Below are 25,891 nucleotides of genomic sequence, written 5' to 3' on the forward strand. Positions count from 1 at the left end.
TAAGAAACAGTGACATTGTGGGATCGAGTCTACCTTGAATATATGCAGACAAAGTAATGAACAATTTTTAAAAAGGTAAAAATCTAGAAAATTGTTTTCCTTCGCAATAAAGTTTTAACTAGTAACTAAAAAAATAAAAAGTGAACATACTTTGTATCTCCTATTAGAGATCAGATCTGAAATGAAAGACCTTGAGTTATACAATTAAGTATTGATTTTGTTGATCTATATTTAATTCTCATAGCAATTTAGTTGTTTTTACCCAATAGCATTTTGCAGTTATACTTCACTTGAAGCAATGCCCTTCTTGCTTTTGTGTTAATCTAAAAACTAAATTGCCCAATGCATGAGAGACATAAATAAAGTTCATTTTATTCTTGTGTGTAACTGATTCTGAGCCCTTTAAAGTGCTGGTTAACTAAACTTAGACAGCTGGAAAATACATTTATCCTGCAGAATGGTTCATTGCTAATTCTGGGCTGCAGCACGCCTTATAAGCATAGCCTGACCTCCAGGCAATCAGAGCTTCTGTGTGTTACCATACCAAAGAAATGGACTTACTGTTGCATTCCTTTCTGCATGCCAGCTGTGGGGTCCTTTGTACTATGAACCAGCCCATCCCTCCCTGCTCCTTCCTACTAGACCTGCAGAGTCTTTGTGCCATTCAGAACAGCTACAGTTGTGACTGGTCCTTGATCACGCAGCACTGAAAAGGCATTCTACCCACATGTAACCTCTCATTTTTAAAGTTAAAAAAAAAAAAAAATCTAATTTGATGTATTAATGTAGAAATAACACCTATTTATAATGTATCAGTGTAACTTCAGGCTAGTTTTGTTTTCCTAATTTGCTGTGCTTGAAGTGACATGCCAGATTTTATTATATCACTAACGGGTTTTAGTTATTCCCTTTAGGATGTTGCCAGAAAGGAAACATTATTCTGATTCATGACTCATGAGTTTATTTCAAAGTGATGTGACTCATGATGAATGTCTGTATTATGTCAGATAGAGTTTCTCCTCTTCTGACAACTAGTCAGTGCTCTCAGGTGGTATAAAGCACCCCGTACTGAGTAGCTAAGAAAGGCCGGTGGTGGGAAGCTCTCCACTTCCACAGAGTAGAACAACAAATGCTCCCATTCCTTCAGGCTATAATGGTATGGATTTTCTATACAAAAATATAGTTAATATAAGTAAAACAAGCTATACATTGATCTGCTTTAGGATGATGGGCCAATGCTTTTACAGAGGCACTGTGAAAATCACAGTCCTTTTCTGCACTGAGCCTTTTTTCTATTTTTTTTTCTACTTAGACCAAAATCTGTGACTACATCTTTTTATCTTTTTCCTTAAGTTAATACTTAGGAAAACATGTAAGTGACCACACGGAATGCAGCAGACACCTTATTTATACAGAGAACAGATGAAGAATAGTCATCAGCAAAGTCAACACCTTCAGGCTGAAATGGCTTTAAGTATTACTTCTGCGAAGGATCCTGCCTGAAAGCAAGCACGTACTCTGGGTCCCCTCTTAGCTCTTCTAGCAACGCTGAACAAAATCACCAAGTCCTTTTTTTTCTGTGGTGATAAAACCACCTGTTCATTGTGCAGAAAGTCACTACTAATATAGGAGAGGTTTGACTAGAACCCATGACCTAGAGGTTAGGTGCTCTCTACATTATTACCAAATCTCACCCAGTTCTCATGGATACAGAATGCATCTGATCTGCTGCCAAGTGTTCCTAGCTGCAGGAAAAGCTACTGATTCACATTAGTGTGACTCTGAAATGCATTAATGAACTAATTACTTTAAAATGCACAATACTAACATCTTTGGGCTAACCCTTGGTTTTTGTTACATCTCCGTGACTCTGCTGAAGTCAGTAACAAGTCTACATGAACAAAACTAAAGACACTACTTAACCACATACACAATTTATCAGACACATTCTAATAATAGTTGCCTTGGTTTTGCCTTTTGATTCATCCAGCAGCTGTTGTGACTGCCATGAAAAATAAGAAACTTAATTAAGGATGAATCTAAATAAATACTCTTTGTAATTTTTTCCAAATTGTATCTATAGTAACTACAGAAAAAATTTTTAAAGAACTTGGGGTAACATTTGTTCTACGAGACACCAAGTTTAAGGAAATTATCAGTGACTTCTCAACTCTAGCAATGCACATAATTTTGTTACTGTGGGAGAAAATGATTTGTTGACCAGGCAGATTCTTACATTAATACCTCTGCTTAAAGTTTTCTTTGTTTTTGCTCATGGAGCTCAGGCTGTGAATGAGTTTTCTGCTATGTGTCAAGGACTAGAGTATCATATTTTAACTTTCTAACTAAAAATACATTTTTATTCCATATGTGATTTAACAGAAAATTTAATGGATTTCAGTGCAGCTGTACTAATAAAATCGTGAGATAAGATCATATTGTACATATTGTGCATCTGATATCTGAGTACAGTTCTAGAATATTAATTCCCTACCATAAGTCCCATCCAGATGACAGCACATTCTTACCTGGTTATAAAATTAGCAATAGGTGGCCTGAAACAGTGTATTGTAGCCAAACAGATTACACCTACATCAAATGAAAAAAACGCAAAGTGTTACTTTCCACATCACATGAGCATTACCTTTGCATACTTGCATACTATAGCAGTAATGTGTTAAAAGAAAGGTTGGTTTTTTTTTTTTTTTTACAAAAGGATGCAACTGGGCATTAAGACATCTAAAAGGGACAACTGTATGTCCAAAACAATGTCCATAACTCATTTCTGAATTCTGTCTCTATTTTAGTAATAAATTTTGCTACAACAGCTTTTAGAATTAGTTTTTCCTTTAATTCCTGATGTATCGTAGATGTACTGTTCACTGCTCTGTGTATCTTTTGCCAGTGGGTTTCACTGATGGGCTTCACTTCAATTTCATTTGATTCAATGATTTAACTTAAAATTTGTAGAGAATACTTTTGTTCCCTGCAGTTTCTCAAATATATCTTATAAACTGTTAACCTTATATTCAATGACAAACTAGGGTGCGATTAAAGTAGGATTGTGGGCGAGGGTTGTGCTTGCAGGGTATAATAAATTCTTGATACTACATATATGCAGAATATACCACTGAATTCACTCCAGTCTGCCCTGTGGTTTAAATCTATCCTTCAGCCAGCCAAAGATCCTACTCTTATCTTGATACTTCATCTGGACTGCTCTGTGCAGTAAATACTCCAGGTGTCTCTGCTCCTCCTACCAAGAGCTGAAATTGGCTCCATTTGAATCAATGAAAGTTTTATCATAGACCTTACTAACACCGGTATTGACTTCCTGCAGCCCCAAGTCTGTGCTAAGCAGCCACATTCAATTTATCTAAAGAAAAGCTATGAAGTGGGACAAATATACACAAAGAAAAATCATTTAGTCTGTCATATAATAAAGTATTTCAAGTTTAGTACTCTGAAGAGCAAAAAGTGCTAATGTGTATGTTATTGATGCCATGTCTGAGAATTTTCTCATCTGGCCTATGGAGAAGTGAAATAACTGTTTCAGTAATACTTTAAATGAGGACAAAGGGAAGAACATTTTAAGCTGAAATTGTGGAGAAGGGTCCTAAATTTGTGTTTGTTCCCATTACCAAGGGTTATACGCCTCTATTTCAGAAAACATTGTAATTACAGATATTGAAGACCGTAGTTTTAACTGTCATCTAAAATCAGAATCTAGCGTAACATCCCCTAAAGCCTTTTAGACTGAAGATTAATTAATGAACCGAACAGAAAATTTTCATTTACTAGGAGTTTAGCATCTCCTGTTGCTTAGCTTAAGTTTGAAACATTTGATAAAAACATTGACCTAATCCAGGCATTGTTAGCTTACAAAATATGACAAGGTCACAACATAAACAGTCTTTGGACTGGCATTTCAATTTTTATCTAACTAGCCATAAAACCAATCACTCAAACTATGTACCAATTTGTCTTCCCCTTGCCCAAGATTTCCCAGGATAGGCAGCACAGCATGCACACATTTGACTGACTTGAAACCTGAATTTTTCAAAAAATTCTAGCAACCCTTTACAACTGTGTATGTAATGACCCACATCATATATACATCTGGCCATGCTATGTTTTCAGTGTGCTTAAAATACCGTTTCTAAACCAAAATATTAATGTCTTGGACTGACAGCAATTTACTTATTCAGTCTTCGCTATCTGATGATAATACCAAAAATGAGGAATGGCTTGCACTCTGACAGCGTATCTCAGAATTCCGGCATCTTACCTCTCCAAGAGTCCTATAAAATGCTGAATGTTATCTCCTGTTTCTGTGATAATATTATCTGTAAGAGGAGTTAGTTGCACAGGTTTTTAAACACCCTGCATATGAACGGCAGGTCATTTTTATTGAACTGCTCCCTACGCAGTTCCCTAACTATTCCTCGGTCAGATCTTGATTGAAAATACCAGTAGCTAACAAAGGAATAAAATTACTCCTGTATAATCCTACTGTGTGTTTTTAATATAATGTGCTAATACATCGTCCGGTGTTCCCGCAGAATTACACCACTTCTCCGAGTAGGCCTGGCCAATATCTCATTGATTCTGGTCTGCGGGGATTGGCCCAGTTCTGTATAATTTCCTGTCTTGTTGCTTTCTTGTCTATTAGAGAGGGTTTGGGTCCGTGGAAATCAATAGGCTTACACATGCAAAATGTGAGGTTATTCTCTAGCAAGTTTCATTTGTGTCTGTAATTTATGGAAAATGCGATTTTCTCCTCTGAACGTGTCTATGCACCTTTTTTTTTTTAGCTGACTCCAAGCTCTACTTGAACAAATACCCGTTTAAACATAACCCCCCAAAGTATTCGTAAAGGAAAAGATGTAAATTACTGTGAAGATGCTGGAGATGCTTAACACATGCATACCAAGGATCTGCTACTTAAGACATTAATAGCACTTAACTGTTTTGTAAATGGAGTCCTATTTGTCTCAGCAGAATCATTAAAGTTATGATTTATCCTAAAATGGACGTTAATGTTCTATTGAATTATAACAGATATTTAAGCATGTAAGAATCTATTTCCTTTAACCCTGTGAACTTTGGAAAGACGGTAATTGATGGTGTACAGTAGCATAACTTTATTTTTGTAAGAAATATGTTCCTAATATTTCCTTCGCTTATTACAGAAATTGAAGCAAACTGAAGAAACAAAAGAGGATTCCCAGAATAGATTATCTAAAATTTCCCTGGAGTCTCTCAATAAATTTAACAGCAATAACGTACTTTTATTAGAAAAAGAGAAGAACTGTCTGAACAAGGTTGAAGGACAAAAGGAGGAAAACGGAAGGAAAGAAGAAGCTTCCTTAAATAGCTCGGGTAGGCACGAAGTGGACAATTTAGAATCCTTGAGCGACTCCCTGTACGATAGCTTCTCCTCTTGCGCCAGCCAAGGCTCGAACGATGGATAGAGACGCTTCCCAGTGGGCTGCGACTGCGGCTCCAAACGGAGCCGAAGGCGAGCAGGGAGCGAGGGGCGGGAGGGACGGTTGTTGGACGCTGTCTCTCCAAATCGCTGCGCGCACAGCGGGGTGTTCTGACTTTTCGGCACACAGCAATAAATAAGAAAGGCAAGACGGCCGTCATCGCGATGCGTGAGACTCAACGCTGAACACAATGAGCAGTTACACCGAATAAAGTCTTAATTTTGCACTTTTGTGAATATTTGTACAGTTGTAAATATCTTGGGAAAATATATTTGTAGGGATAAATGACAGCAATAAATATTAAATTGGTGCTATGCTCCTGTAATGGCAGATTACTAACTTAAAGAAATTGATGTTAATATTAACAAGAAAAGTTAGTAGATTTTTTTAAAAAGATTTATAATTGTTCTAGTCTTAAAACTGTATGTAGAAACACTGCGTTACCATAAACCTGAGCCTGCCAAATTGTCTGTAATAAACTTTCTTGGACTCCCTTTTACAAAACGTATTTTACTTTTTATTTTTAGTGCAATTCCACGCAGGTGTTCTAGGGAAATGTGCATTTCGGTTATTACAACTTCACAACAGGTGTCTTATTTCAGAAGGGTTTTGACTTCTGACATGGCAAGAAAATGAATAGATTAAAAGGCCTGATACTGCTGGCGTTGACTTCATCAATCATGTGGATAAGTGTTTGAAAGATCAGGGTCAAAGTAATTCACTGCTGCCACAAACGGGAGCCTTGTATGAAAGAGAAGTACACAAACCACCCTTTACGTCTGACCGCAGCGTAGCTTGTCTCCTACCACCTCCTTGGTACTCACCTCCTACCAAATTCTGAATGTGCCATACTGTGTTATCTTCTGTAGTCCCCATTTGGTCTTAAATTAAATTGTAAATGCTGACATTATTTTTAAAAGTCAAAAGTCAACTCCTGTTTGTGACACTTTTAACGAAGATGTTGGTGCTAACCAGTACTAGTTCAGACATATCTAGGAGCCAGGCCTGTATTGGGTGGTTTTGTTTTTTCTACAAAGGTTGTTTATATGTAAGGGAAAGTCTATTTCAAAGGTTCTGTGTATTTTTTCTAGATGTGAAGTATTTATAACTGCTTTTTGTACAGCGATCTGTAAACTAGATATATTTGGGATATTTCTAGACTCTACAGTTTCTGTAGCACATGCCTGTTAATCTTTGAAATACTGTATGATCAGTGTTAATATTTTGTGCAATTTGTTCTATTTTAAGTCATTTCCGCCATAAACTTGCATCGTCTTTTCCGACTCCTAAGACGTTTTCATCGAAACATCTTTCGTAAATAAAATTTCTCTTGCCTACGCGTGCCAAAAGCGGCGTTTTTGGAAGGGGCTGGTCGTGGCCCCCAAGCGTGCGGGTGGGTGCAGCCGGGCAGGCTGTGCGGGAGGGGAGCGGTGCAGCCGGGAACGCCTGGGGGCTGCGTGCGGAGCCCACCCCTTCCCACTCCAGCGCCTCCGGCCTCCCCGAGCCGGGCAGATGAGGTTCCGAAACGACCGAAGGGAAACACGCGGTTACCCGCGGAGGAGAGACGAGTCACCCCCTCAGGCTGGGTTAAAACGGGGCGAAAAAGGCGGCTCCAGCACCGACGACCGGGCCGCAGCACCCCGGCCTGCCTCTGCCGTCCCCTCCCCGCACCCCGGGCGGGCACTGCCCGCTTCCCAGACCCGCCGACGGCTCCCGCCGCCCCATCCCGCCCCGCCCCGCCGACGGCTCCCTCCGCTCCCGCCGCCCCCTCCCGCCGCCTCAGCCCGCCCCGCGCCGCTCCAACGGCTCCCGCCGCCCCCTCCCGCCCTGCCCAACGGCTCCCGCCGCTCGCGCCGCCTCAGCCCGCCCCGCCCCGCCAACGGCCGCCGCCGCCCCAGCCCGCCCCGCCGGCCGGGAGGCGTCAACGCGGCCCGGGCGGGGGCTGCCGCCGCCGGCCCCGGTTCCGCCCGCCAGCTCGGGAACCGCCGGCAGCGAGCGGCGGGGAGCTCAGCCCCGCACGTACGCGGCCACCGCGCCCGTTTGCCCCCTCCCGCCCTTTTTTTTTTTTTACGCTTAAATTCCTTCCCAGGGGGCCGAGGGGACGGCGCCTGTCCGAGTGCGGGGCCACACCTTCCCTCAGCCCCCCGGGGAAGGCGGGCTCCGCGGGGCGCTCGTGGGAGAGGAGCGGGGCCCGGCCTGCAGCTCCCCCGCAGGCGCGCTCCGGCAGCCACCTGTGGGCTGCGGCCGGGAGGGGGCCGCTGCCCGTTCCCCGGGGCCGGCCGCCGGGGAGCGGAGGCGCGGTGAGCGAGCCGCCCCGGCGGGCAGAGGGCGGCGGGCGCCGGGTTGGCGGAGCGGAGGCGGGGGCTCGGCGCTGCGTGCGGGAGCAGGAGCGGGGGTGTCCTCGCCCTCGCCCAACTTTGTCTTTCCCCGTCTGCGAGGCGCGGTGCGGGGCGGCCGGCGGGATCCCCGCCCCGCTCCATCACATGGTGCCGGCGGAGGGAGGGGGGGAGCCGCCCCCCGGCTCTGGCTCCTCGTACAGTTTCTCCCAGTCTCAGCGCTCAACTCCGGCGAGGCTGGAGCGCGGCGCGGGGCTGGGCAGGGCGGGAGCCGGGCGGGCTCCGCCGCCTGCTCCCGGGGCGGCTCTCGGCAGCGGAGGCGGCGGGGAAGCGGCAGGAGTGCGCGGCGCCTCCGCTGCCTCCCTCCTTCTGATGCCCCTTCGCGCCTGCACGCCAGCCCGGCGGCCGCGGCTCCGGGAGGATGCGGCTCTTCCTCCTCGCTGCAACTTTCTGGGGATTGTGCCTGGCTCCAGGTAAGGCGCTCCGCTCCTCCCCCGGCGGCGCCTCCGGCGAGCCCGGGCTTGCCCGCAGCGGCCGCGGGGAGAGGCTTGGTCCCCTCGCAGCCCCTCGACGGAGCTGGCGCCGGGCGCTCAGCGGGAGCCCCGCGGCCGCGCACCCCGCCCGGGGCAGCGGAACCCGCGGCCCGGAGAGCTCCCCGCCGCCGGCGAGGGCGCAGCCCGGCCCGCTGTCCCCGGCGCCGGCCGCCGGCGGGGCGAGGCGAGGCCCCGCAACCCGGCACCGGACCGGGAGGAGTCCAGCCGCTGCCCGCCGGCTCCGCGCACGCCTCCCCCGGCCGGGGGGGGGGGGGGGGGGGGGGTAGGCGGGCGGCCCCTGCGGGGAGCGGGCGCGGTCCCGGCGGAGGGGGGGCGCGGGCTGGGGGTCCCCGCCGAGGCGCTGGCTGCTCCCCGACGGCGCTCCCGGAGCCGCCGGGCTGCGGCGCGGGGCCCCGCGGAGGGCGGGAGGAGCGGCTCGTTTGCATGATAAAGGAGGGAGGTGAAGGATGCTCCGCAGCTGTAATTGTGCATGGCAAAATAGTAATTAAATCATTTGTAATTAATTAGTAGCTAAGTAAACCCGTCGGCACAGATAAGAGCCGAAGCGTATCTATTAGCCGGGTGGCTCTCTCCGGAGCGTGGAGAGCTTTTAGCCCGCTGCGCTGAGGGCAGCCCCGGGGCCGGGCGGGCGAGGGGCCGCCGTGCCGTACCGGTGCCCGTGCCGTACCGGTGCCCGTGCCGTACCGGTGCCCGTGCCGTACGGTGCCGGTGCCCGCCGCCTGCTGGCGGCAGCGTCCCCAGCGCCGCGGCCGGAGCGGCGGGGCCGAGCGGCGGGGCCGGAGCGGCGGGGCAGCCGGCTGTCCGCCCCGGAGCCCCCGTGGGAAGGGGCCCGCTTCTTAACCAGCTGCTGAGCACGTAAGGCACGGCCTCAGCTAAGCGGGCGGCACGTTTATTTTACGTTATTTTTGTCAAAGTCGTACTTTTGCTGAGCTGTTGAGTAGTCAGGAACAGCAAACTGCGATGAGGGCAAGCTAAGGCAGATTTCTGGCACGTGTTAATTGCTTGGGTTGGGGTTTTGGTTTTTTTTAAAATATTATTACTATTATTATTATGAGTGAAATTCTGTGTTCCAGGTTCGACTTTGCAAATACAGTGCTACCAGTGTGAGGAGTTCCAGCTAAATAATGACTGCTCTGCTCCAGAGTTCATTGTGAATTGTACAGTGAATGTTCAAGATATGTGCCAGAAAGAAGTAATGGAAAAAAGTTTTGGTAAGAATTTAATAATTCTGTTCTATTTGCGTTGAGTGGCATTTGTTGCTTTTAGCTCCACCCATTCACAGTCAGCTACAGATGAATGTGGCATTCCTACCTAAAGGGACCGGGCTCAATTTCTTACACGCCGAGTGGCTTTGCAACTCAATAAAGTTAATCATTTTCCTTTAAAACTGTGTGAAAACTGAAGGATGCAAGCCAAATGTTGATAAAGCTGTTAATACACAGTCTTATGGGTCTCAGATTTAGTTTCCCAGCACTGGGAAATTAATAACAACAAGTTAGTTTAATCTCATTACATTTAATTACATGGGCTTTTCCCCAAGAGATGGAAGAGCATTAAATTAGTAATTCCCTCCTTTCTTTTATTTACTCTAGCAATTCATATACTCTGAAGGTTCATCTTAAGGGAAGGAAAGCGTAGTCATCTTTGCTTTCATCCATAAAAGAAAACATCAAGCAAGAGGGAGAGAGGGATAAAAAGAACGTTTGGGGGAGTTTGGTAGGGAGAGGAGGGCACAAATGGATATATTTGCCATACTCATTTTCTGAGTCTAAGGGGGCTTTTCCCTTACTGTAATTAATATTAAGTTAGCGTATTTGGAGAGAAATGTGTTCAAGAGGGAACTAGCTGTGATTCTGCTTCACACCTCTATTGTCTTTTGAGCTGTACTATAAATTGCTGCTTTTTATTCAGCATCATGGAGATGTAGAGAGAACTCGCTCTGTATTTAGACCATGTTGCTCTGTAGCCATCTACATGAGTAGAAGGCTACAGCTTTATTGGGGGCTTCAGGGCTGGGCGGGGTGGCAAGGAACTCTATGTGTGGGAGCTGGAGGTCACGTAGCATCCTGCTGTTCCTGCAGACAGCCGTTCAGACGCTGGGCATCCAAAGGGCGAGCTAGCAGTAACTCACCGGCGTGCCTCAGCGCAGGTGTGACCTCCGTACCGAGCAGTAGGCCTTGGAGCAGAGGGCAGGCTGGGACTTCAGAGCCCTGGCTGAAGGGGAAGCCACTCCCTGGGACTGCGCATCTTGCAACCGAGGGCGATGCTTCCGAGCATGGAGCTGACTGATGTAAAGGACTGTTGTTAGGCTGTTAACGTAAATCAAGCTGTAGTCTGTCCTTTCTCAGCGAGTCCTGCAGTAAGAGCAGGATCCCTCTCTACCTAGCAAATGCATGCAGCCATCTGTCTTGAACAGTTAAGATCGGTTCTTTGCGTTAGCAAGCTATTCATTACTATTTTCAAAGTGCTTATCAATCAGCTAGTTCTGCTTGTGCTGGTAGTTTCAGATCACTACATTAGGAATCATAGAAAAATAGTAAGAATTGTTGGTACCTATCAGCAGTAGCTGAACTGCTGGCACTTTGTTTCATCCTGGGTAACACCATCCACGGTGACTGTATTTCTGTAAAATAGTGAGCAGCTCTCCAGTGTAGAGAAAAAAGGTGTATGTTTAAAGGAAGATTAGTCTCTTTCAATCTATGTATTATTGGAGTATTTTATTTCAAGTTTACTTGGAAGGGATGGAGGGGATGGGAGATAGTTACAGCTTGCAAGGTACTTTTAAAGTCCGAGTACTTCTAAGTGAATGCTTGAAGGCTTTGCTATCTGCACACCACAGCTTCTGTAGTACTTTTAATAGGTTTGAATGGATGCTGTGGTGATTCAAAGGGCTGTCAACATGGTATACAGACACAGACAAAAAAGTCAGTTCTCATTTCATTCTTAACAGTTGTTTGATGTTGGCTTGTTTGTTGTTTGTTTTTGGGGGGTGATGGTGGTTTTTGTTTGGGTTTTTTTTTTTAGCATCTTCCCTGGTTCCTTCATGTTTTCATTTCAATACAACCTCAGACTGTATCAGCCTTCCCAAAACATATCTGTAATCTTCCAGTCAGGTGAATGTTGGAAAAGTGTTTGCGGTCAAGGAGGCCCCTCACAGATTGAAGCGCAAATCTTCTGGATGAGTGGGCATGCACACGTGCATACACACATCTGCAGATGTGTTGAGACAGCCACTTGTGTGCTGCATGTGTAGGCTGGGCTGGTCAGTCGTGCATCTTTTCTCAGACTAGCAGGCAAGGTTGCGGTCTGGCCAGTGTGACTGTGGCACATTGCAGGTGCGAATTGGGACTGTTTTAATAGATTTTAGGCATACACTGATGTGTAACTTGTCCTTACTCCGATGAAGAAATTGGTTTGCAATATAGTAAATAAGGAGCTCTTAAAAGAAACATCTGGGTGGGTTGTTTGGTTTTTTTTTTTCCCCACCCCTGTGCAATTTTGTATTGTCTCTGAGCAGATCCTTGGATTTTCCTGTTAGGAAGTAACTAGCACGCTGTGCATAGCAGGTACCACTGTTCTATTTTATCTAATTTACTTCTATAAATGCAGTTCTTATTCATCTTAAGCTTAGAGATTGTAAATTTCAGCTAGTGAATAAATTTAAATTTTTAACCTATTTCAAATTGAGTGAAATTTACATTGCAAGCTTAGTTTCTCTGTTATCCTCAGTCAATTCTAGAGAGGGTTGGTTATAAAAAAGATGATTCAGTTCATCATCCTTTATTGGTTTTCTTCCTAATTGATATTTAAATGTGTGTCATATAAATGCCTTATTCTCCCAAGTTTTATTTAATAATTCATTCTACTTGAACCAGTATATTCATAACTTGATTCTTTTGGTTGTTGCTTATCACTGAAAGCTGAAATGTTTCAAATATTGATTTTAATTTATAATGGACTTGAGTTTGAATTTTTAACCAAGAATATGAAAGATGTGAATTTGCATTTATTTGACAGCACAATCTCATAATTAGAGGTTTTCCTCCTGACTAGATACAGTCAAAGGAGTATAATTTAATTTTTATAGACTAACCCATTTTTGTCCTTAATAAAATATAGCTGTGTCAGTGAGCAAGATGTTACAAGTTCTCCTAAACCTTATTTAAAAGTTAAATGCAATGTTTTGAGATAAAGTTCATGGTCTGAATCAGTAACCTATTGATGTAGTCACCCTTCCTTTGCAGTATGCATTAATCTGTGTGTTTATTTTGCTATCAGGGAGGTCGCTGACTTACATTCTGTGGTGTGCCTACAATATAGTCCCCGGCGTGTAGTCAGGGACTTTTTTTCTTACGTATTTGTTAGCGTTCATTGAGTTGTGCGATGACAGCTCTATGGTTCAGCTTCATTTCTGTATTAAACTTTGTATAAACAGTGCAGTGGAGAACTACAGCTCTCTGTGGCTTTTTTCATTTATGTTGTAAATAGTTCCTTACGCCTGATCATAGTTAAAGAAATCACTCCTCTTCAGTTGCTATAAAATTAGGGTTAGCGCTTTAAATGTCACTGTGTTCTCTTAGAACGTTATCTCAGTTTCTGGAGAACCAATCTTAGGAAGTACTTTTTGGTTTCAGGTGAGAAATAACAGCAGCACAGGCATGTTCCTAACCCAGAGCTTAAAGAGCAGCTGTTGCTGTGACAGCCTCTGATGTGAGTAGCTAAGAATGCAGGTATTAGTCACTAATACTTTGAATTAGATCGGCAGGCATGTTATCCCAGCTGTTTGTAGTATCAGGTAGAAATCTACTCCATTTCGCAACTTAAAATGAATTGAGAACTGAGCAGTGCGTAAGCATGTATCTGATTAAGTGGTTATGTGGAACTAGTGCAGTTGTGCCTCCCCTCAAACATGCACTTTGCTATGGCAGGTTATATTGCAGTTGCACTTTGGGGATCTGTCAGCGTACAGAACTGGAGACTTTGTCAAGTAAATGACAAAACATTTTTCTCACATTAAGCAGAGTTGTATTTAAAAATTTTGCTAGAACAAGTTCTATGCAGTTCTGTTAACGTTCTTTCCCAGTGGGAGATACAGAAGGACAGGATGGTATTTTGCTTGCCATGCAAAATCTTACAAACTAATTTGTTAATTTAGTCTTTAAAAATCAGTGCTTGATTTCTTTAGAGGGATGAATGATGAGCATGGGAAGTGGCACTGAAGACTACACCAAGTAATTTTTGTCCTACAGAAATTAACGTAAGGGATACATTTCTAGTGCATTCTTCAGCTGGATGAGCAGGTGTTTGAAAACTGTAAATGAAATGTTTGACAAAGTATCAAAGTTCTTGCTTACAATAATTCCACTTGCAGATACTTTGTGGAAATACCCATGGCAGATTCCCCTCTCCCACTTGCCTCCCTCCTTCCCATCAATGAACTTTTAACTTAAAAATGTCAGTGCTCCTTCGTTTTTAGAATGTATGGAACAAAGAAATCCCACAGTATATTGGGATCAGATGACACATCTTGATGATATGTAGATGAGTATATAATGTATACATGTTTTTATACATATATCATAGAAAACATACTGATAATGAAGTGTACCTTTTACTGAAGGCAAGAGTTATCTGAGCATTAAGGCTGATCTAAAACCTACTTAAGGCAAAAGGAAAGTTGCAATGTGAATAGATCAGAAAGGAATAAAGCATGAAGGACGAGACAGTGAGCCCAGAAAGGTAGCCAGTCTAAATTTCTCAGAACTCACTGTAAGTAAACCTGCCCATGTGTATGTTTTGAACATCATGCCTTGTGCTCTACTCTAGTTGTGAATGTACTTTACAAACTTACTTTTGCAAGGAAAAATAAATGATCCGTAGTAGCAGGACTGATATTTGAAAAATGTCTGTCTATATATAAGTAAGACTGTTTATGAATTTTCCTTTGCAAGTGAATTGGGGAACAACCTCATTATTTCTATTAATCTGCAATAAGACACTTCTCTTATTTGTTTGGTCAATCAATGGTCCTTTTAATGCATTTACATAGTATATAATCCTGCAGTGTAATTAAAGCAATTGCTGTAATTGTGTGCTTAAAAGTAGTGCATGGGAACATCATGAACAACATCATCATCTCGCTGTTGAACTGTGATTTTATTTATTTATTTGACTCCTCCTCAGTATTGGTTTCCCAGTCATTAGTTTTATCAGGCAGAGGAAAACAGCATCTAAGCTGTGTGGTGACTTGGCCTATGTTAAATTCTTTACCTGTGATTATTACTTTTTTTTTATCTTATTGTGTTGCTGCCATGATTAAGTTGCTTCAGGTATGGCTGTTAAGGATTAGAGAAGCACATACTTTCTTCTGTTTTCATGTATAGTATACGTTAGTAGTAATACTAATTGCGTACTTGTATCGGGGGAAATTATACTCTGGTGTACATTTATTGACAAAATGATTAAAACAGCAAACAAAGTTTAATGTCTTCAGAGTCACTGTAGGCATTAAAGTTTTATAGGTAATAGCTGCATCCCCAGTATCCATTTAGAATCAGTAAGAAACATCTACTGAGCTGGCGGTAGATTTTTTTTTTATTATTATTATTTTCTTCTACACTGTCTCTTTTGGTCAAAGTGCTCAACATAACTCAAAAGAACTTTTTTTTTAGCAAAGTAAAGCATAATATAATAAATCTTTACTGACTATTTAAAAAAAAAAAAAAAAAGAACTTGGCATGTTGTTACCTATAACATCCTTTCTCATGCTACCAGGTGCCCAATGAAATGAAGACATAGTAACTGATATTGGAAACATGCAGTTCATTTTTGATGCTGAATAAAAGACTTGCAATATATGTTGTTCATTTGTACTGTATGCTGAAAACTTGGAGCTGTGGATATATTCCCATTCAGAAATGCTTTTTCAGATGCCAAAGCTGTTTTCTTACTAGTAAATTCCTTCCAATCTTTGGGCTGCTCAGAAAACTTCCAGCCACGTATGGGATGAACTGAACTAAGTGCGTCAGCTAAGGAGAGATTGCAGACAGTATGTAGCAGATTGCTCTTCTGACTGCCTTACAATGTAGAAAAGCAACAGTGGAGTTAACAGTTCAAGCAGTTTATGACTTCAAAGTCATGACAAAGATGCAAGTGCAGAAGTGGTGAAGGGCTGTATTATTTTAAGGAAGTTGTGGTACCTGGTCCAGTGAATTTCATTTTTCACGGGACATGGACAATAGCTTTTTATGTTATTTTATTTCTCAGACTTGTATGAAAGGTATACAAATGAATTTTGTGAGGATACAGTGCCCACAGCCTGGTGTCTCTTAAACCTCCTTTAAGAGTTTCCTATTGCATTTCACACACAGATGAGTCTGCGTTTCTGAAAACTTCTTGTGGCCTGACCCTATCACTTGTCTTAGCTCCCAGTGACCTTATCAAAACATTGGCAGCCGTGTTTTAATGAATCCAAACTGTTGCCATTTCCTGTTTTCCTTTGTAGTCTGGATATGTTTTTGGAAAACTTGATATAACCTATTTTGCCAAACTACTACTGAGTCTTTGGATGTGGAAAAAGTAATACAAAAACCAGGCAAATCCCACTCTGAACTTGAACAGGCTGCAAAACTGTAAGCATGAAAATAGCTAAAGATACAAAAGCTGAATGGATTTCAAATGTACTGGCATGCAAGTGTAAACATGCGAGCCATTCCATTGAAATTGGTAAGGACATGAATTAGTAGGATGCAACAAGACTATTCACGTGTAAAATTATTTATGGCACTTATTACAAGGGTATAGCATTTTAACATTTGTAAAGGCGTAAGGACTGTGGCTTCCCAGTTCCTTTCAGCAGATAAGGATTGTCAAGAAAAATGCTCAAACACGATTCTGAAAATTAAGTCTAAGTTCACCTCTCTTGCTGGAAGATAATGTATATTTTGATCTTGATATCCAAGGCATTTACCTACCTTTATATCAGGAAAGCACAGATGATGGAAGGCTGTGAGCCGCCTTTGTTTGAAAGATTGTGTGTTTTAGTGCTTGACTGTAAGTCTGCATTAGTGAGCAGGAAATTAATAAGGACAGTAGAAAACAAAATAATCAGATATGCAGGTGAAAGTTGAGCTCTGACTTCTGGTTTGTAGCTTCCTGTGGCTTTAACAAATTATTTGATAACACCACCATTAGCAGCTGTACTTAACTTTCTCAGCCTATGCATTTTTAAGCAGTTTAATGCCTGCCTTCTGCTTTGTGATACTGCAAGCAATGACAAAGACTACTTTGTGCTGTTATGTACATTATTAATAATGCAGTTTTGATTCATATTTCCAGTACCAGAATTAGAAGGCATGACTTACAAAGCAGTATCATGGTAATCCAAACCCTTGTCCTCTGTTGGTCAACAATTGTCCAGTTTTCTTCTAAGATGATTTAATTTCTGCAAGATGCCATGTCAGTTAGGGTCAGGAAGAGAGTGAGGAGGCTGGTCTTTCATTGTCAAAAGCCTCCTATTACTTTCTGCAAAAGTGCAACTTTTCAAAAGTGCCAAATATATGGAGGAGTTGTGATGATATTGAGTAAGTTTTCATAGAAAATTATGATGAAAATATGCTAATTCAACCAGATAGGGTGGGGGGAGATGTTTTATTTTGGGGTTTGGTTTTGGGGTTTGCGTGGTGGAGTGTTTTTGTTGGGTTCTTTTTGGTTTGGTTTGGTTTTGGTTTTTTGTTTTACAGAATTGTATACTCTGTAAGAGCCTAATGGCATGAATATGCTTTCATCTTGCCTACTGAATGCATCAAAGGGAGGGGATAGGGATGAAATAGCTGCAGTCCTAAACCACAGGATTAAAAATCAGGAAGTGTGTGACATAGCTTTGCAATAGATTTCAAGTCACTTCATTTCAGTGCCTCCGTTTTTTCATCTGGAAAATGCTGATCATCATTGCTTACGGTATTTAATTAGCTGTTTATAAGCCAATTAGTAAATTTCATGATAAAATTTCTGGAAAGGTGCAAATTATTTAACCTGCGTGTGAGCTCCAGAGAGAAAGTTGAGAAGGCAAGGATAGGAAGAGTTAGTGTAAAATGAAACACAGAGGACATGGTTGGATATGGTTATACTTTACACTGGCTTAAACTGCTTTTTTAACAGTGCATTTACAATTGTAGCTGAAAGGGTTTGTGTTGGGGAAGCTTAATTCATACTTCAAACCAATAAAAACGTGATCTGACTAAGCTCACGACTTTGGGGAAGCACAGTGTCAGAAGAATGATTGCTTTTCAACATTCAGTCGCCTTCTAAGATATTTAGGACCTCATTAGAAAATATATTTGTAATCACTTTAGAAAACAGAGAGCAAATCACAATAGGACCTTTTGCAGTCTGTCACTGTATGATGTATGTGAACAGGTACTAGCTAAGGAATAGACAATTATCATAGCAAAACCATTGAAGTCATAAAAAGATGAGCATAAAACCTAACATGAAAACAAAAAAACATAATTTAGAAACCTATTTGTGTGCAGTCTGAACCCAATTTTGAACACTACTGATACAGTAAAATGCAGAGATAGTCACATGTGTATTTTATGTACCTCAGAAAGGCATATTAAATGTTTACGTGTTTTTCTCATTTTAGATTTTGGCAAACATCACAAAAAGAGCTTTTATAAATCCTGCTGGATACTGAATGTCACTCAAGTGGAGGGTAAGCAAGTGGCAGCTTAGGGCAAGAAATAAAGGATGAAATATATAATCGAAATCACAAAGCAAGCATGGATAGGCAGACAAGACATCAAGTCTAAGCACAATGAGAAGGAAAACTTGCAGATTCACCAAGACCAGAAAATTGAAAGTTTCAGTGAAATAAGATAATTGGAACTATTCAGGATACTAAAACAAAGGGGGAGCATCAGTTCATGTAGACAGTCTTTACACTTGTCTTCATGAACAACAACATTAAGAGAACACCCAAAACAAATCACATAGAAATCATGAAGGCGTGCTAACGCTAGAGCTGGGACAACTGCTGGGGGCTTTTCATGGGTTGCATGTGCCACAATATGAATTGTCTGCTGTTGGCCAGTTTTCTGCCTTTTGCTTAGAGGAGATGGGCAAGATTAAGCACCAAATCTAGAAGAGTTGAGTGGAGAAATTCTGCCAAAGTCGTAACAGCACACCTCAAAACTTGTCTTGATCTCCCTGCTCACTTTGAGTTACTTATCTTAAGATAGAAAAGTTTTCTACATGCCTGAAGCTTTGTCTCTGTGTATACCTCCAACTCCTGGTCCAGTCTTGAAAAGGCAGTTTTGTTACTGCTCAAGGATGCCTTGTGCCTGGACCCTGGTTGGGCGTAGACTGTTTTCTAATGCTCCAAAAGATTTGTTGCAGCAGGTGTAACTCAGGGTAACTGCAGAAGATTTTGCTAAAGCAGTATTTGTGGAATGAGTTGCGGAAGATAAATCTGACTTTATGCATGCCTATGAAATCGGGTACGTACAAAACGCTGTAGCAAAAGCTTTCTCTGAAAATGAGGAGTGTCAGTCATGCACCATGAGATAGAGCATTTGCCTTGGAAAAGTTAGTGTTGGGCTAAACAACATCGTCTACTTGACGGGAGTCAAACTTAGAGCTAAGAGTTTTGTAGCCATGAGGCCATAGGCTGTTCTGAGGCGAAGCAGAGGGCTGCAGTTTCCTGTTGAGGTGTGCCATTGCAGAAAGCCATTGCAGAGTAGTTGGGTCATAGAGTGGGAAGGTGACTGTCTTCTTTAGAACTTAGGTCACTGATCTTGGAGGTGGTATCCTAGTTGCCTATTTTGGCTTCAGAGACTCTATGTATTTTGCTGAAGGACAGTCTTGAGAGTACAGGTGCAAACTAAAGTTACACACTGCTAGGATTATGGTTGGCTCTTAAGTTGGAGAGTCATGCTTACACTTGCTCCGTTTTGTCTGTACCTGCTATAACAGAAGAGTCAGAGGTGCCTAATAAGATCCTTTTCAAGCAGTAAGAAAAGGCTTGGATCTTCTGGTGCCTTCTGCATACACACAGTGTAAGAAGTAGGTGTGATGTCACCTTTTTTGGTTGTCCCAGTAACAAGTTAAGTTGTTATTCAAGGGAACATGTTCTGGGCTCTGCAGACAGTGTAGGTGGAAGAACTCTAACTTCTGGATTTGAATAAATTGTAGCATGAATTGTTTGTTGCTATCAAGACTGAATGGATCTGCATGTGGCCAAAACAGAGTGCCAGTGGCGGATGCACAGGGCTAGACTGCAGCCAAGCAGGGGGGTTGAGCTTGGCAAGTGGGCAGGGCTGTGTATAGAATGGATCTAGGTGAGAAAATGGATATTACAAGGAGGGACTATAGAAAAGCCTTGAGATTTACACCATCACTTTATTGCATGGAACGAGGCTGAAATCCTCCAGAAATAGTAGTTTGGGCCTCGAGACTATCTAAGCGTATGATCACACGTGGGGCACAGAGAGTGTAATGATGGGCAAGTTGCTCAGTCTACAAATAAATTTTCAATGCCCAATTTAAACTCAAAGCTTTTTTTGGTTTTTCTTGGTTTGTTGTGTTTTTTGTTTTTGTTTTTTTTTTTTTAAATCATAGTTATAGTAAGTGTATGTGGAAGGAGGCAGTGTGGAATATTACTGCATTATCACACAGATATTCTAGCCTTGTGTACTCCCCTCTCTTCTTAAAAGTGTTTGTACTTGAACTACATCCGCAGCCAACCCCACAAACCTTGAAACCAAAATGAAGGAAAATCAATTGGTCAGTAGTAGGCACTTCATAGTAAAACATCATTGTAGTGCCTATGGATAGCCCGCACTGCTGTTGGGGGGGGCTGCTGAATCAGTGAAAAAGGACAAATTATTCCATGCTCATCCATCAAGAGATTGGGCAGTAAATACACTAAGTGTATATTAGTAAGTATACTAACTGAGCACTGGTGTAGGCTCTTGAGGGTAGGTAGCTGGGAATGACCCCATCCCAGTAAGAGCAGAGTGTAAAACCTGTAGTCTCCTTGCCTCGCCAGCAACTCGGAACAATCTGAGGTAGAAGGCCAGAAGGGTTTGCAATTATATTTCTAGGTGATGTGTTAATGAATGTATCAAGCTGATTGCTCAAGCAAGAATATCTGGTAATTAGCAGTTATGTCTGTGGTATGAGTCTTACGAGGCAGATAACCACTTTGAAGAACTGTCTGCAGTTCAGCCTGCGCCTGGCGAATGATTCGGGAACATCTCAGAAATAGTTTCAGAACTGGCTCAACTGTACAGTAAACCACTGCAAGAGAGGAGCGTGAGGAAAGACGTCCTTGAGATAAAAAAGCAATTAATCTCTAGAGATAACCCAGAAGGGATGCTGCTGTCCTGTCTGAACTCAGTGGGTGAACTGCAGTAACTGGGGTACGTGAACCTGTTTGCTGGAGCAAGGGGAGTAGTGTCCCTGGCATCAAACCATGGAAGTCAGTTGTACTAATTTGTTTCCTACCACAATTAAACTGGAATCACAATATGATAGGAAGTTGATTTAAGAGTATGTTTCCTGCCTTTCTTTAATTCATACTATTTGAAGTGTCATTGCTTTTTCACACCCATGGTGTTAAAAAAAAAAAATAAAAAATAGTGAAGTCACGGCTGAAGTGTTTTAAAAGTGTCACTCCTGTAGTGTTAACATTCTGTCTTTTTTCCATCAGTCTTCTATGCATGTTTTCATTGTATCTTGCTATAAGGATGCTGCAGAATTAGAGAAAAAACACAGCCTTTCTCTGCTGATCAAGTTTAGTTCATATCTGATGCTCTGTAAAAAGCACAATTAGTGTATGATAGCAGCTGATTTGTGAGCTCAAAAGAATCTATTGGTACTTAAAAAAAAATTGGATGTGAAGGGCATGTCTTTAGCCAAGTAGCTATTGAAAAGCTGATAGGAGTGTTGACTTTACATAACTAAAGAATCTTGTTACAATTCAGATTACTAGAGCTGGGAATGGGAATAAACAGTGGAATTTCCTGCTGTAAGACATATTTACAGAAAAGCCACAAGAGAAGCGTTACAATGGGATTTTGCTACTAGTTAGATTATTCTCTCTATTTAGGCATGAACATGGTCCAGCTGTGCATGAAACTTTGAATTGTAAAATTTTGGTCTGTGCAGGAATACTGTGTTTTGACTTCAAAAGGAGCTCAGGATTATTCTGTGGAATTTATCCTGGAGAACAGAACTGTTGTAAACACCTGGAGTTACGATTTTTTGCAGGAGAGGTCTCCTAGAGTTGCCTGGTGAAAACCATGCCTCAGAGGGCACTCTAATTGTTCACAGCACTGAACAATTCTAGTCTATGGGAAAGTTGCAAATTATATGATATTTCAGGGACCTAAACTAATAAATCACTTACTAGTTCAAATTGTGAACTGGGCTTTGCAGGAATCTTGTGAAAAGGAAATGGCAGGAACAGAGTGATCTATGGAGCAACAGCAATAGGAAACCTGCCAACATCAAAAGCTTTTTAGAGGCTTGGTCTTTGAGGGGAAAGTCGAGATTCGCTGCTGTTCATATGGAAGACTGAGGAACAGACACATTTCGTGGCTTGCTGTAGCTGCAGGGAAGGAACCTGTGATGAGGAGATGTGGGATTAGAGATGGAAGAACAATCGCTGTGCCTAGTTCCGTTGAATACAGGATTCCTTTCTCAAGAGGGAAGGGGAAGGAGAAAAGTTAATCATGGCCATGGGACGGGTCATGTCTGCCTCAGCTCTTGGAAGACTGCAGGAGGAACATGGACAAAGCACCAGGTCTTTGTGGGAAACATCAGCCGAGGTTTTGGTATTGTAAGCCTATCAGTGGCAGCACAGTTGAGGCTCTTTGACAGCAGTGGTTTGTCAACAGTCAGAGCTCTCTTCTTTTTGCAAACTATAGTAATAAAGATTGTGCCTCTTGATCTGTGTGCCTTTGCTGTTACAGCTAGAACAGCCTGTAGCTCCCTTCTTGAGAAAAGGCTCTACCTGCTGTGTTGATTGATTGACGCTCACGGGAGACAGAGGAAGATTTAACACTGACTTGAGGGCTTCTTTTCGTAAGTTTAACTAGACAGATAGCCTTAAAACACATTTCAGAATTTAGATTTGCAGAGGGAGAGCACAAAACAGGGAAACACCTGCATTGTTGGGATGGCAGCGATGTTGTGACAGCATAAAAGAATTGCTTTAATTAAAATTCTCTGAAGACAGGAAATCCTTCTTTCTAAGCATAACCCAAACAGTGTTTTGCTGCCATACACAGCACCTAGTAGCGCAGTGGCAGTCGCTGGGTGGGTGCTGTAGAACTCATTTGTTCAGTCCCAGGGGACTTTGGAAATATCTGCAGGTACTGTAAGTTCAGTACCTACAGATCATACTCCTGCTTCACTCCCTCCAATAAAAGTCTCAATTGCTGTGTATTTAAAAACATTCTGGGACCGTGCTACAGGATGCAGAGGTACCGTTCTCCAAGGGAATTCTGCTCCCATGCCCTTCAGAAGAAAAAAAAATTGAGGATCCCATATTCAAAAGGAATAGTAATTTTATTATCCTTAGAAATATTTACCCTTAGAAATATTTACCTCTTTTTGTAACTGCAAGGCAATATGAGCAAACCTCCGTTATCTATTGATGTGCTATGTCTGCGTTTTTCCAACACACGATTTCTACTGTGTCACTTGCATGGTAGAATGTGAGAGTAATGAGAGGTAGAACTGCCACAACCATTTTCCACTGTGACAGGGGAAAATGCAACTATGTATTTTAAAGCCTTTATAAACCGTTTTAAAATAACAGCTATGTGCATCAGAATGTACTTTTTTCTGGGTAAAAACAATTTGAGAAATTATAAATTTAATTAGATTATTAATTAAAATTAGATTAAATTAAATTGCATTCAAAAAGGGAAGACTTTCAACTCAGAAAAGCCATTTCTGTACAAATGGAAATTTTTGTTGTTGAGGGTATTAAGCTTCAAAGACGGCAAGAACTGAGATTACCTGGAAAAGCACTTCTAGGTTTTTCTCTAAAAAAATAGAAGAGGAGGGGGGAGATGAAAGTTTTGCTGATAGTCATTCTCCTCTTACTCTTGGTTACTTGTCTCTATGTGGCAAATGAACAAGAAAAGGAAAAAAAATGCTCGAAAGACAAATTAACAGCATAGAAAACTGTAATTGCTTAGACACCTTAAACAACTCGGATATGTTCAGCAACAGAAACAAAAGTCATTTTCAAACTAACTGCATTTCAGTTATAGCTATTCAAACAGGTTCTTCCAAAAGATGAAGAATTCTGGTTATAAAATGCATCATTTGCTATACATTATGTAAATCAGGTTTGTAATATTTTTGGTTCCAAATAAAAGAAAAATCCAAACCAGAGTGACTGTGCTTCTCCTGCAGCGCAGAGCTGTTAGCCGTGTCACAGCTGAGGTGACTGCCTTAATCACCAGCATCACTTTGGAGATGTAAACTGGTTTTGCAACAGTTTTCAAGCGAGAATCGCGTTGTAGAGCAAAACCGTGTTCATACCAAACTAAGTAACCTTTGCTTTGTGTCACAGGAATCATGTATCGCAAATCCTGCGCATCTTCAGCAGCGTGTCTGATAGCCTCCGCTGGGTACCAGTCCTTCTGTTCTCCAGGGAAGGTGAACTCTGTTTGTATCAGCTGCTGCAACACTCCACTCTGCAATGGACCCCGGCCAAAGAAGAGGGGGAATTCCAGCGTGGTACCGAGGGCACGGGTGACAACCACCGTTCTGCTCCTTAATTTGGCTCTTTTGTTTTTGTATTGCTAAACTTCAAGCAAGTTTTTTGCCCTGACACAGTTTGTTCTGTCTCCTCCTTTCTTCAAAGACACTGCAATTATTTTCTGTTTGTTTCAAAATCCCTGTCAACAGCGAGGGAAGTTCAGTGGCTGTCGGGAGAGAGGGGCTGATATTTTTGGCAGCTAATGAATTCAGTTAGCAGATTGAATTTCCAGTGTGCACTTAAAAATCCTAGCAGCAGGATACAGAACTCCTGCTCTTTTTGTGTAATTGGAAACAAATCCATCCGTGTTACTCCTTTTAAGGTGTAGTCAATTCCTCACTCATTTTAATTTCCGTGTTTTTAAGTTCTTTGCTAATCGTTAACTCTGCCTTATGAAGTCATACTTGATGTTCACAAAGGCCGTTTTGTGCATCTGGACTGGGCTCCGAGCTAGGCTCTAGTGGCACTACTTCCAAGCTGGGCTCCGGTGGTTCAAGACCTGGTTTCTGTGGACTGCAGTCAGGCTTGGTCTCATTCTGAAAAGTACTTAAGAAAGCTTTGTTGCTGCGCCTTGTAGAAGAATTGCGCCTAGATGAAATGAAGAGCAGTGGGCGCAGAGAGCGACTGCTCCTTGCTCTGGAGCTCAGGTTGGCTCTGAGAAACTTCTCCTTGTTGGCATGCTCTATCGTCAGGTGGCAGCGGAGGACCTGCAGAAACACACTGCGGAACTGCTGAGAAGAGATGTTGTACAGGAGGGGGTTCACCACTGAGCTGAGGTAGAAGAAGATGTCGGCAATGGGAAGAAGCGTGATGTACGCTCTGAAGTAGGGGACAGTCCAGTCCTGCTTTGGTTTAGCAGCAGCCATGATCCTTCTAACCTGGTTTGGCATCCAGCATATTGCCAGAGTTGCAACAATCAGTCCTGCGAACAGGAAGAGGAAGAAAGATGTGTGCATACATGGGGGGAAAAACCCGTAAAATACTTAGTATCAGTTCTGCACTTACCTGTTAGGAAATAGTACCAATTTTTCAATGTTTTGCTTGACAGCTTTTTCTGCCAGTAGCATTTTTTTTGTTTGTTGTTTTTAATAACTGTTACAAGGTCATTGCAGCACATGCTCTGACAAAAGACTGCATAGTGCTTGGATAGTGTTTCTTTCTACCTATTGTCATTTATTGGTTTTCAGAGTGTTCTTTCATTGATACCTGTATCTTTGGAAAGAATGCATTTTTATTTTGGTTTGTGTTCTTACATTTCTTACGTCTTTCCCTTTACTTTGAAAAACAAACAAAATAAATAGAACCTATAGCCATATTAGATCAGGCAATACCCAGAAGAGATCAGATGCTAGTTTGTACTTTACAAAAAAAGAAAAAGTATTCATAATAATATATTTCGTGTTATTTTTGGTAAATTTCCTCTTACAGAAGATATTTTTAAGTAAATATGTATGGATCTTTTTATGGTAATTAAGATATGTTGGGCTTTCTTAAAAATCAAATTCCAGTGGAATTAAATTATGAATGTAAATGAGAAAAACCCAAGCCTAGTCATGAAAGTGTAAGCAGTTTCAGATTATAGATTATGCTTAAAAACGTGGTATCTGACCATTTTGTATTTATATGTGAATATAAATACATGTTGCTGCATCACTAATGGCATTAAAAAGGGGGTGACTGAAGTGTTGGATGTCTGAAAATTCTGCCTCTGTGGACTGGCGTTCACTAGGG

The 25,891-nt window shown here is 42.1% G+C and overlaps 3 protein-coding genes across 3 annotated transcripts in view; 2 read left to right on the plus strand and 1 right to left on the minus strand.

The window, feature by feature from the left end:
* The window catches only part of NCKAP5 (NCK associated protein 5), a 385,499-nt gene extending 380,025 nt beyond the window's left edge, over window positions 1–5,474 (plus strand). Inside the window, exon 19 of the mRNA XM_075710363.1 lies at window positions 5,193–5,474. Coding sequence (XP_075566478.1) covers window positions 5,193–5,474 — 282 coding nt within the window. The remainder of the gene's footprint in view (window positions 1–5,192) is intronic.
* A 2,772-nt stretch (window positions 5,475–8,246) lies between these two features.
* On the plus strand, window positions 8,247–24,207 carry LYPD1 (LY6/PLAUR domain containing 1). The gene is made up of 3 exons (XM_075711523.1): window positions 8,247–8,298; window positions 9,453–9,590; window positions 23,972–24,207. The coding sequence occupies exons 1-3, from the start codon at window positions 8,247–8,249 to the stop codon at window positions 24,205–24,207; spliced, it is 426 nt and encodes a 141-aa protein (XP_075567638.1).
* Window positions 24,208–24,558: 351 nt separating this feature from the next.
* Window positions 24,559–25,891, minus strand: part of GPR39 (G protein-coupled receptor 39) — an 83,389-nt gene continuing 82,056 nt past the window's right edge. Inside the window, exon 2 of the mRNA XM_075711589.1 lies at window positions 24,559–25,082. Within this exon, the coding sequence (XP_075567704.1) occupies window positions 24,559–25,082 (524 nt within the window). The remainder of the gene's footprint in view (window positions 25,083–25,891) is intronic.

Source organism: Pelecanus crispus, chromosome 5 (assembly GCF_030463565.1).
Source record: "Pelecanus crispus isolate bPelCri1 chromosome 5, bPelCri1.pri, whole genome shotgun sequence".
NCBI classification, from domain to species: Eukaryota; Metazoa; Chordata; class Aves; order Pelecaniformes; family Pelecanidae; genus Pelecanus; species Pelecanus crispus.